General features: G+C 44.0%; 1 protein-coding gene across 16 annotated transcripts in view; it reads left to right on the top strand.

Moving 5' to 3' along the window:
- The window catches only part of CLASP1 (cytoplasmic linker associated protein 1), a 278,451-nt gene that overhangs the window by 29,575 nt on the left and 236,444 nt on the right, over positions 1-12,432 (top strand). For all 16 annotated transcript variants that reach the window (XM_047722647.1, XM_047722646.1, XM_047722641.1 and 13 more), the window contains exon 2: positions 7,240-7,719. In XM_047722647.1, coding sequence (XP_047578603.1) covers positions 7,525-7,719 — 195 coding nt within the window. In that variant the 5' untranslated portion in view covers positions 7,240-7,524. The remainder of the gene's footprint in view (positions 1-7,239; positions 7,720-12,432) is intronic.

Raw genomic sequence — 12,432 nt, 5'->3', positions numbered from 1 at the left:
AGAAACACACGCTTTTGACTTAATGTGAATAAATTCTGCTAATTTCTGGCTTCCAGAGTTGGCTTTAAAAGTATTATGACCACTTTCTGCATATTTTCCAGGGACATTTTCTTTTTCTTTTTTTTTTTTTTTTTAAGATTTTATTTATTTATTTGACAGACAGAGATCACAAGTAGACAGAGAGGCAGGCAGAGAGAGAAGAGGAAGCAGGCTCCCTTGGGAGCAGACAGCCCAATGTGGGGCTCGATCCCAGGACCCTGGGATCATGACCTGAGCCGAAGGCAGAGGCTTTAACACACTGAGCCACCCAGGCGCCCCTCCAGGGACATTTTCAATGTGGTTATTCACTTTGTTGTGCTGCTAGTTTAAATTGTTCTTCTTGGTACTATAATATGGAATATTATTTTGGTAAAGCTTCCTAAGTACTTGTGTATTTGGTTTCTTGTTCCCTAATCCTCTACTTCTTATGCTCCACGCACTATAGCTTTTTACCATTTTCGTGTTTCAACTATTAAGTGCCTGTACTTTGGGTTTTCGATGTGGCAGTGTTGGAGTTGTGGAGTGTTGTAGTGTACTGTTAAGAATATAAACCATAGGGCTAGACAGCTCTGGTTTTCAGTTACTGCCTGACATTATTAACTTTAAAACTCTGGGCAGTTTTTGGTTGGTTGGGACCTTTCTGAGTTTCATCTCTTTATCTTTGAAAAGGGAATAGTGATGCCCACCTGTGTCATTGCACAGTTTCGCCTTAGCGTGCTTCTTCCCTCAACGGTTTGCAAGTGTCTTCCTCCCTCATTTGCTTATGCTTTTTTCCCCGCATTTAGTTTTATCATTTCCTCTGTTAACTGATAGGCATACATAGTTTTGTCTTGGTCATTCCAGGCCTTCTCCATCCATCCCTTCTCTGAATTGCCACAGTACTTACACATACCCCTAACTGGCGGGTACAACATTCTACCTGTGAAATCTAATGCGTACCCTGTGTCTGTGGTGAATTATTACGTGGACAAGCTTTTTGTGCATTTTGTTGTCTCCAAGTAAGTTGGAAGCATTTTCAAGTCAAGCCATAGATTATAGTTATGTCTATCGTATTTTCTTTTTTATTTATTTATTTATTTATTTGGCAGAGAGAGAGAGAGATCACAAGTAGGCAGAGAGGCAGGCAAAGAGAGGAGGAAGCAGGCTCACCGCCGAGCAGAGAGCCCAATGCGGGGCTCAATCCCAGGACCCTGAGATCATGACCTGAACCGAAGGCAGAGACTTAACCCACTGAGCCACCCAGGTGCCCCTGTCTATCGTATTTTCTGTAGCGAGATGTGATATATGATGAGTCAGTAAAAGTCATCGAGATTAGCCTGGTAATGGGTAACCAGAATACAGATGTATTCAGCCCAGCTATTTATCCGTGTATTCATTCGTCAGACATCCATTGATGTGTATGTGTTAGATTGAAACACATGGCCACAATGTTCTGCAGCTCCTATTAATTGGTAGAATCCATCTCTTCACACTTAATCTGGGCTGGCCTTGTGACTTGCTTTGACCCCAGAATGTAGCAGAAGTGATTTGCAGGTTCTGGATTCCAGGCCTTGAGCAGCCTGGCACCTTCCCCCTTCGCTACCATGGAATGCTCTCCCCACTGTACAGTGAGCTGCAGGCTAGGCTACTGAGTGGTCAGAGATCCCGTGTGGTGAGAGGTCCAGCCAGCAGCTGGCATCAGTGTGTCAGACATGGGAGTGATGCCACTGTGGACTCTTGAGCCCAGGTGGAGCCGGCAGGTGACAACGGTGGCATGAATGATCCCAGGTGAGATTTGTAGAGGAACCTTCTAGCTGGGCCCAGCCAACCCACAGATTTATGAGAAAGATTAACTTGTTTTCAACTACTAGGTAAAAATGATTCTACTTGTAGCTTCTCTTACCGAGAAGTCTACAGAGCAGAGTTTATACTTGGTTCTGTTCTCTCCCACCCTCCCCCATCCTCCGTTGTTAACTCCAACCTCCCTCTATCCTCCGTTGTTAATATGCCTCTATAGTTGGGTACCTAAATGCCACACAGTAATTATGGCAATTAAGGGGATAGAGATAGGAGCTAATTTTTTTTTTTAAGATTTTATATAGTTATTTGAGAGAGAGCATGAGTGGAGGTGGAGGGTGACTGGGGGGGAAGGGCAGAGGGAGAGGGAGAAACAGGCTCCCCACTGAGCAGGGAGCCAGAGGTGGGGCTCTGTTCTGGGACCCTGGGATCATGACCTGAGCCAAAGGTAGATGCTTACCCGACTGAGCCACCCAGAAGCTAATTTTTAAAGATTTATTTATTTATTTATTTGACAGAGAGAGATCACAAGTAGATGGAGAGGCAGGCAGAGAGAGAGGAGGAAACAGGCTCCCTGCCGAGCAGAGAGCCCGATGCGGGACTCGATCCCAGGACCCTGAGATTATGACCTGAGCCGAAGGCAGCGGCTTAACCCACTGAGCCACCCAGGCGCCCCAGAAGCTAATTTTTAAAAATGTCCTGTGCAAACCCTTTCCATTCGTCATCTTATTTAATGAATGTAGACCCAGTATTCTCCCCAGTGCCACTCAGGAAGTGGCAGAGTCAAAACTGGAGGCTGGAATTCTTAACTGTGTTGTTCTTTTGATTACCTCAGGCTCTCTAATTGTGTGTTTCTTCATTCTTGTTGAAGCTGGTATTTTTTAACTTCTTCCTGTTGGTCCCTAGTGGGAGCTGGGCTATTGTTCTGGTAAATGTTGCTCTGTTAATTTCTACTTTCCTGGGTACTGTAAAGGAGAATGACTCTAGGACCATTGTCTTGACCTCTTATTGTTTTTTCTCCATAGGTATAGACCAAGATGATGTGGCAGGAAAAGGTTGGGGGCCTTGGACCCTAACTACTCTACTAGGGGCAAACAACAGTGGTGATGTTGGGGAATGGAAAGGCCCTTTGCAGGTGGGGAGGAGTTCTAGAGGAGTTGGGGCATTTTTTTCAGAAATACCTGGAATGTATCCCTTTTCCAGGGTCTGATACAATAACATCTAGTGGGCTCCATGGCTTTTATGGTGAGATCTTGCTGAAGGAGAACACTTAGCCTGATAAGAAGAGGAAAGGTACTCGGCTATTCTAAGGTACCTGCCTTTCCTTTTATATCACTTTTACATTTATTTTGGAAAATGTGTACAAGTAGAAATTTTTTTAAAAACTTGGAAATAGTGTTACATTTTGAGTCCTTTTTTTTTCTTTTTACTGAAGTATAGTTGACATGCAGTATGGAATTAGTTTCAGGTGTATGACATAGTGAGTCCCCAAGTCTGTACAGGATGCTCCGCTCCCCGCAAGTGTAGCTGCCGTCTCTACATACGGTGCTGTTGCTGTTATTCCCTGTGCTGTAGCTTTCATCCCCACGACTTATGCAGTCCAACATTTTTTTTTTTTTTTAAAGATTTTATTTATTTATTTGTCAGGGACAGAGGGAGTGAGAGCGAGCGAGCACAGGCAGACAGAGAGACAGGCAGAGGCAGAGGGAGAAGCAGGTTCCCTGCCCAGCAAGGAGCCCGATGTGGGACTCAATCCCAGGACGCCGGGATCATGACCTGAGCCGAAGGCAGCCGCTTAACCAACTGAGCCACCCAGGCGTCCCTGCAGTCCAACATTCTGAGCAATTTCTTTATTTTTTTTTCTTTAGAGAGGGAGGGCAGGGGAGGCGCAGAGGGACAGGGAGAGAGAGAATCCCAAGCCTGAGTCTCCGCTTGGTCTCCGCACCCTGAGATCATGACCTGAGCCGAAATCGAGAGTCAGATGCTGAACCTTCTGAGCCACCCAGGTGCTCCCTGAGTACTCTCTAATGTTAGTACTGCTGTCAGGTAATTACCTGTGTGATGCTCCTCTCCTGAATGGTGATTTCAGAACTAACGCGAAGAGGTGCTGTGCTGGTTTCTTAAGCTCTCTTTGGGCAAGGGCTGAGTCTTGTTTACTCTTATATCCCAGTGCCTTCCAGTAATGCCTTATACATAACAGACTTGCTTTTTATTTGGCCCAGCCACAGGTAACATCTGGGACCTTGGGTTCTAGGTTCACTTTAGACCTGTTTCCTTGTTGCGCTCTCCCTGGAAGAGAGCCTGGACAGGACGTGGGTGGAAGCAAGAGATTTTTTACCTCCTCCTCCTGTTTGTTTATATTCCGTTTTCTGCATTTTTAAAATATAATGTTTTTTTAAATATAATGTTTTTATAATTCTGTTGCTATATGAAATTTTGCTTATATTTTTGTTGATTTAGAAAATTCCTGGGAGGTACAGGGAAAAGGACACATATTTATTTACTTGGATGGCTAAAAATATCTCTGAAAGGATACACAGGAAACTAGGGACATTATTTGCTTTTAGGCAGGGAAACTGGGCAGCTAGAGGGCAGGAGTGGGAGGGAGATTTTTGTACTTTTGTACCTTGTGAGTTGGGACCCATGTGATTGATACTCCCGGAATGCCTTTGGAAGTAGAAATGGAGAAAGTGTTCAAGAGCACAGGAAAAAGGTCCCCCAAAATCCAGTTTAATAAAAATAAATATAAGAGAGGATTATCAGTTACTTTTTTTTTTTTTTTTTTAATTTAAGGGGAAAAGAGAGAACCCAGTCTGCTTAATGCCTAGGGGCTTCTGCTATCTTTCATTCTGTGGGTTTGTATATAGGAATTTGTCATGTTAAGCCTTTATTGCATAGTAACCTTCAAGAATCATATACTTTTATTTGTTAGAAATCATGGACAATTCTTATTGAAGGGGAGCTTTTTATATAATACATATTTTTAAAGTTACAGCGGAGACTTGGAATGAATGGGATCATTTCTTTCCTAGCAATGGAGAGTTTGTTCTCTTGCCTGTTGCTTCCTACCTGAGCATGAAGTCTGACCTCCCTTCCCTGAGTGAGAGGAGAAATAGGCCAGACTTATAATCATAAGGGTTTGAAGATGGGAAAGGAAACTTAATTGGCTGTGTGGCCTTAGAAAATTATTTACCTCAGTTTCTTTATCCGTAAAGTAGGGATTTCAGTACCTACTTTATACAGTTGGTTGGAGAATTAAAGATAATGGATATTAATGATCTAGCATGGAACTTGACACCTCAAGTAGGTGCTTAAAAACCATGAGGTTATCCTCATTATTGGTTAACATCTGTTGATTTTAGGACCCTGGAAGGAGTAAAGGATAGGAGAGTCTTTTCACTGAGAATGAAAGGTAGATGTTTAGGAGAAGGCGGAGTATATCTGTTATCTGTTGGTGTATAACAAACCACCACAAACTTAGTGGCTTTAAACAACAATGGAATATTCTCTCTCATAGTTCTGTGTTTCAGCTGGGTAGTTTTTTTGCTTGTTTCCTTAGACTTATTTGCATAGCTGCAGTCAGATGATGATGAATGAAAGAAGTAAGTGGTCTCTGATGGACGCACTCCCACAGTGCTTCTGGCTGCTGGTTGGGGCGTGTTGGTTCTCTTTCACATGGCCTCTCTGGTTCCAGGAGCTTCCTCACTACATGGCAGGCCTAGGGCGGCATTCTAAGAGGGCAAGCTGCAGTGCTTGCCTGTCACATCTCTGCTTCCTTTTGTAGTAGCTGGTTTGCTGCTGGCCAAAGCTGGTCACAGGGCCAACCTCAGGTCACTGTGGAGGGGACTAAGTTCCCACCTTGGTGGGGGAAAAAAGAAACAAAGAATTAGTGGCCATTTTTAATCCACCACAAGCCCACCCTTGTTTGATTTGCTTCTTGGGTTAATACTGGGCCAAGAGAGAAAAAGTTCTGTTAGTTTCTCCAGTTTTCCTGTATCACTGATACCTTCATTAGGCCAACGTAGGAGCTGATTAATGAACTGGGGATATTATGTTCAGATTAAAAATTGGAATGAAGGGTAATAGCTGCTTTTATGTATTTGAAGAACCTTCTTATGAAGAAAAGACCAGTTCCACGGTATGGAAGTGACTGGAAAGCAGCGGTCTCTTCTGCCATTTGAGACAGTGAGTCTTCTTGAATGCTGTCCTGCCCTCAACCCCATGCAAGTAGAATATGGGTAATTGTGTGTCAGGGGCTTTAAAGGAGGGTCTTCCTCGTTGAATGACTCAACTTAAACGATTCCTCTTGGTGTCAGAAGTCTGTGCTTTTGGAACTCGGGAAGTGCACTATGCTCTTCATCTTGAGAGTAGGGATGGATGAGGGGATGTTAGAAAGGGGAGGAATTCTTCTGCACAGACTTGTGATTTTACTTGATGGATAAGTTCATAGTTACCTGCTGGGACCCGGAGAGGAGGGGACTGACTGTTGCTGTGAGGAGCGGTTCCATTTAGTACAGAGGCAGGGAGGTGCTGCGTCTTGAAGACAGGTTTTTTGTGAGCCATCTTTGGTTAGAATGAAAAGAGTCAAGAGAAGAAATTAAAGTAAGAAATGGATGTGTACGGTTCCTCCAGCAGCCACAGATTAAGTGTTCAGCTTCCCGAGTTTATCTAATGAAAACAGTTTGGTACAACTTTCCTGTAACATGATTTTGAGATCTCCTGATTTTCTATAAAACAGACCACCAGGTCCAAATGGTGCTGTTGTCAGCTGAGAATACTGTCCTTAAGTGATCAGCATGTGGGCCTGTTCCCATTTCTCCCTCCCATCGCTCCCTTTTCTTTGTTGGAGGGAGAAGGCAGCGGCAGGGACGACTGTTCACTCTGATGTCAAGCTCCTGAGCAAGAAGCTTGATGGATGTGCTCTCTCTGGTTCATGTTATCAGCCTGGCCACTTCGGTCAGTGGTGTTTCTATGGAGCCTGCCCCATTTCCAGCGCTTTTTTTTTTTTTTTTTTTTTTTAAGAAAACTCTGAGTATGGCAATAAGCTACAGTACCTCCAGTGATTCATACGCAGAGGGGTGTTAGGTTTTTGGTGGGAAGCAAAATTTAAGCGACAAATAAATATGCTAGCTGAAGCAGAAGATTGCTTTCCTGACTGGCTCATTTACAAGCTGGAAAGTTGTGAGAAACATCAACCTACCAACTGTGTAGCTCATTGGCTCTTTGCTTTGGGCTTCCATGTTCCTCCTGGTAAAAATAATAATTATGTTATTCTGGTATGGTTGCCAAGCATTCATGCTTCTCACTCCACTTGTGTTTATAAATGATTCTGCAGCATGAATTGCTTTGTCTTTGATTTAATGTTTCATAACATTTGGATGTTTTGTCCTCTGTGCTGATTTGTCGTTCTCTTTCCCTTTTCAGAATGGACTGCTGAATTATGAAGAATTTCAGACCCAATAGCAGAACCTCACTCGGCCACTCACTCCTTTATCTCCTACTAGTTATTTAAATTGGACTTTTAATATCCTACCAGCTGCTCTTCAGACACACATGGTGCATTGTTGCCATTCCCCGGATTGCATCTTTGAAACACAGGCTCTTAGTAACTTTCAGCGAACAAAGAGGCAACCTCCCGGGTATATTTCCTGGGAGGGTGTCACCCTGACTGCCCTCTAGCTTCTGCTGGATCTGGATTTGAATTCCACCATGGAGCCTCGCATGGAGTCCTGCCTGGCACAGGTGTTGCAGAAGGATGTGGGGAAACGACTACAGGTTGGCCAAGAACTTATAGACTATTTCTCAGACAAACAGAAGTCTGCTGACCTTGAACATGACCAGACCATGTTAGATAAACTTGTGGATGGGCTTGCTACCTCTTGGGTGAACTCTAGCAATTACAAGGTAAGCTGTCTTAAGAAGGCACTCGTGTAGGTGGCTGGGCTGCCTTGGCGGGTCAGAACTGGTCCTTAGGAAAAAGACTTCTTTAGGAGCCATTAGTAGGTGGCTTCCAGTAAGACACTCAGGCTGTGGCTTTTGGATGTTTCATTCTGGAGCAAGTAGGGTCTTCTTTAATTCTTGTTGGAGATCAAAAAATCCTTATGCTTTCGCACTTTGAGAGAAGGTCAAGTGAACAGATAAAGAGAGGCTTTTATGTTGGGAAGTTTACAACCATTGCAGCCCTGAAGTTGAAGTGAATGTTCTATCTTACATTGAAAGGGTCATGAGACGTTGGTGAGTGGCCCTTCATAAGTAGCAAATATCTTCACTGATTTCCTGTTGGGGATGGAATTGGCGGTAGTGTGTGGCACATTTTACCTTCAGATCTCTGTTTTAAAGTAGGCCTAGGTACCTGGCCAGAAATAGTATGGGTTGCCAAGGGCTCTTCTGTGACTTGTGTGTAATGGCCTGGAGGATAGTCTTCTGGTTCTAAAGATCGAAGTGGGCGTGTGCTTTTGCTGGGTAGGAGCTGCAGGCGGGGTCCCAAGACCCAAATGAGTTGTCACGATTGACCATTTTACCATTTAAGGATTGAGCTTTTGTGACTAAAAACTAGACTGGACTTGTGCTGCAGAGGTGTCATTCTCTCTACCTCCCCTCCCCTTTCTTAGTTTGCCAAGAGGTGGCCCCTTTGGGTCAAGATTGAGATAGAACAGTAGGGTGTTGGCATGACTTCTAATAGGTGCTGTAGACGTTGGGATTGGGAAAGGGGCTCACAGGAAACAGAATCTCTTGTGCTTTTTCATTGACTCAGTCTTCTGAGGTTGGTTTGGATTTGGAAACTGGTGCTTAACAGGATTTCTTTGTTTGCTCTAGTGTGGACTCTTGTTTTCCAAATGCATTATAAACCTTGCTCTCATTTAAGAGTCAGCAGGCTTTATACTCATTAAGCGTATTACCTGGGATCCTGATATTTTACTTACAATTACATATAAAATTTATCCTGTCTTTGAAAGCGGAGTTTAATTTCTGTATCATTCATCTATTCATTTAGCTGCAGGTGGCAAGTGCTGCTTATGTGCTCGGCCTTTGTGCTGGGTGATGGGAGTGTTACAAACAGGGGAGGGTGGTGGAGGGCCATTGTCAAGGGCTGTAAAATCACCTTGTCTGGGTTGGATTCCCAGTTCCACCACTCTGTGTGCACATTGCTATGCTTTTGGCTGAGAGTAACTGAAGCTGACTCATTGGCTTCAAACTGCCACCAGGAAATTGAGTAATTTTCTTTAAGAGTTCAAGAAGTCTGCGGTAGCTAAGGCAATGTCCAGAGAAGAAGAGTGTCTGCTTTTGTCTTTTACTTGGAGGGAAGCCTTTCCCAGAAGCTCCCTAGAAGAACCTTTTACATCGGATTGGCCAGAATGGTTTTGCCTGCCCATCCCAGCATCATTGGAAAATGGATGGGTATCCCTGATTGTTTTCCACCATCATGCTTGACCTCCGGATCTCAAGAAGAGTCCAGCCTCCTTTGAGTGAAGCATATGGCCATGTGAAGGAGGGGATGGTATTTGAATACTGTCAGACTCCTGCTCAAAAAATACTGCTTTCATGAGGGAATAAGCACTCTCTAAGCGTCCAGTCCAATAAGGGAAGATAATGAAAGAAAGAGCTCTACTCTGACTATAATGGACAGCATCAGATCTCTGAGCAATAGTGGACCTTTGTTCATACATAGAACTCAAGCTTTATATATTATGGGTTGAAGGAGGAAGATCGGAATGGGACTGAGGTAATAGGGATGTTAAATAGGTAACCCAGAGAGTCTGCTACACCGTTCGAGCTCTCTTAACCTTTCCCGGCTTTGGCTTTGGGGTTTGGTTCCCTTATGTACAGTGTTGGGATAACTGAGTTGTTACCAGTGCTAAATGAGACATTGTATGTTGGTAGGATTGCAAGCTGGTGCAGCCACTCTGGAAAACAGCATGGAAGTTCCTCAAGAAGTTGAAAATAGAGCTACCCTATGACCCAGCAATTGCGCTACTAGATATTCACCCCCAAAATACAAATGTCATCTGAAGGGGCACCTACACCCCAATGTTTATAGCAGCGATGTCCACAATAGCTAAACTATGGAAAGAGCCCCGCTGTCCGTCAACACATGAATGGAGAAAGAAGATGGGTATACACACACATACACACACACACACACACACAATGGAATACTACTCAGCCATCAGAAATTGAAATCTTGGGGGCACCTGGGTGGCTCAGTGTAGGTTAAGGCCTCTGCCTTCAGCTCAGGTCATGATTCCAGGGTCCTGGGATCGAGCTCTGCGTTGGGCTCTCTGCTCAGTGGAGAGCCTGCTTCCTCCCCTCTCTCTCTGCCTGCCTCTCTGCCTACTTGTGATCTCTGTCAAATAAATAAAGAAAATCTTTAAAAAAAAATAAAAAAGAAATTGAAGTCTTGCCATTTGCAATGACATGGATGGAACTAGAGGGTGTTATTAAGTGAAATAAGTCATCAGAGAAAGACAGTTGTCATATGATTTTACTCATATGTGGAATTTAAGAAACAAAACAGAGGAGCATAGGGGGAGAGAAAAATAAAATAAGACAAAAATCAGAGACGGGAACAAGCCATAAGAGACTTTTAATCATAGGAAACAAACAGAGGCTTGCTGGAGGGGAGGTGTGGGGGGATGGGGTAACTGGGTAATGGACATTATGGAAGGCACGTGATGGAATGAGCACTGGGTGTTATTCAAGACTGAGGAATCACTGACCTCTACCTCTGAAACCAGTAACACACTATATGTTAATTAATTAAATTTAATAAAATTTAAATTTCAATAAAAGTGCTTTTCTAAACAACAACAAATAAATGAGACAGTGTATCAAGTTGTCCCATGCCTGCCCTCTAACAAGCACTGAGGTCGTCATAATCAAGACTGGTTCCTGTCTTCAAGGGGACTGGAAGTCCCTGTCCCTGGACTGGGGGAGCAGGGAAAGAGAACACTAATCAGCTAAGCCAAGGGTTACAGTATAGAACGGTGGGAGCAGTAGCAGAGACCCGCAGAATTCAGTGGGAGGGCAGAAGAACATGAGAACACTTTCCTGGAGGAATCCAAGGTTTGAAGATGGGGTGGTGTCTTTCAGAATAGCGTTTTCAGCATCACAAAGTATGAAAGATTGGACTTGACCCTTCGTGAAGTAATTTCTAAAGAAGATAGCCTGGTGTGAAGGATAAGTCAGGAAGATGCGGTTTGTTACCGAATTGGAGGTGATCACGGAGAAGTTGCTTTACCTGTCTGTGCAGTGCCAGTGTTTGACTGAATAATCTCTTGGGAGCTGCCGGGCTCTAGTATCTTACACAGCTTCACACTGACGGCTTTATGGTCTGGACCCTGTTGGATAGTTCTAATGTTACATAGTACTGAGCACCTCCTCCCTTCCTTCCTTCCTCCCTCCCTCCCTTTCTTTGTTTTTTTTTAAAGTATTATTTATTTATTTGACAGAGACACAACAAGAGAGGGAACACAACAGGCAGGAGGAGTGGGAAGGGAAGAAGCAGGCTCCCTGCCTCGCTCAGCAGGGAGCCCAATGCAGGGTTCAATCCCAGGACCCTGGGATCATGACCCAAGCTGAAGGCAGCCACTTAACAACTGAGCCACCCAGGTGCGCCATGAGCACCCTCTTTCTTTATAAGCTCTCTTGGTGTGGGGACACCAAGCCATCTGCACACCTGGAGCCTGGAGCCTGGAATATAGAAGGGGCTCAGCGAATATTGGTTCCATGAGTGAACTCAGGAGCTTAGACTATTGGGCAAGTAGTCCTGGTAGCTTTACCAAAATCTGGAAACTTAGCTTTTAGCCACACCCACCTTTTTTAGTCAAAGATCAAGATTTCTCATTAGAGCCTGATGTACATTTTAGTTTTTCTCTGACATGTAATATGTAACATTATGTGTTGAAAGGATTCATTTCATATTAAAACTTTGCAGCTTGGCTTCTTGTTTTTTTTTTTTTTTTTTTTTTTTTTTTAATTGAGGACTAAAGAAGAAAAGGGAAAAAATTTTAGGCTTTTAAAACAGTAGTACTTGAACCAGGCGCCTGGGTGGCTCAGTGGTTAAAGCCTCTGCCTTTGGCTTAGGTCATGATCCCAGGGTCCTGGGATGGAGTCCCACATTGGGCTCTCTGCTCAGCAGGGAGCCTGCCTCCTCCTCCTCTCTCTCTCTGCCTGCCTCTCTGCCTGCTTGTGATCTGTCAAATTAAAAAAAAAAAATCTTAACAAAACAAAACAGTAGTACTTGGATATTGTTATTCCTTAACAGAGAATGTCACTGCAATGCTTTATTTAAAAAAACAGTGTCCTGGGGGCGCCTGGGTGGCTCAGTGGGTTAAGCCTCTGCCTTCGGCTCAGGTCATGATCCCAGGGTCCTGGGATCGAGCCCCGCATTGGGCTCTCTGCTCAGCGGGGAGCCTGCTTCCTCCTCTCTCTCTGTCTGCCTCTCCGCCTACTTGTGATCTTTCTGTCTGTCAAATAAATAAATAAAATCTTAAACAAACAAACAAAAAAGACAGTGTCCTGGAGCTTGAATCCTTTTACATTTGATTATTTCTTAACTTGGTAAACAGATTTGTATTTGGCGTTAATTGTAGTTTAATAGCGACCCTTTATTGCTTA

Source organism: Lutra lutra, chromosome 3 (genome assembly GCF_902655055.1).
Source record: "Lutra lutra chromosome 3, mLutLut1.2, whole genome shotgun sequence".
Classification (NCBI taxonomy): Eukaryota; Metazoa; Chordata; class Mammalia; order Carnivora; family Mustelidae; genus Lutra; species Lutra lutra.
Note: the sequence above shows the minus strand (reverse complement) of the source record. Positions and strands in the feature narration are given on the sequence as shown.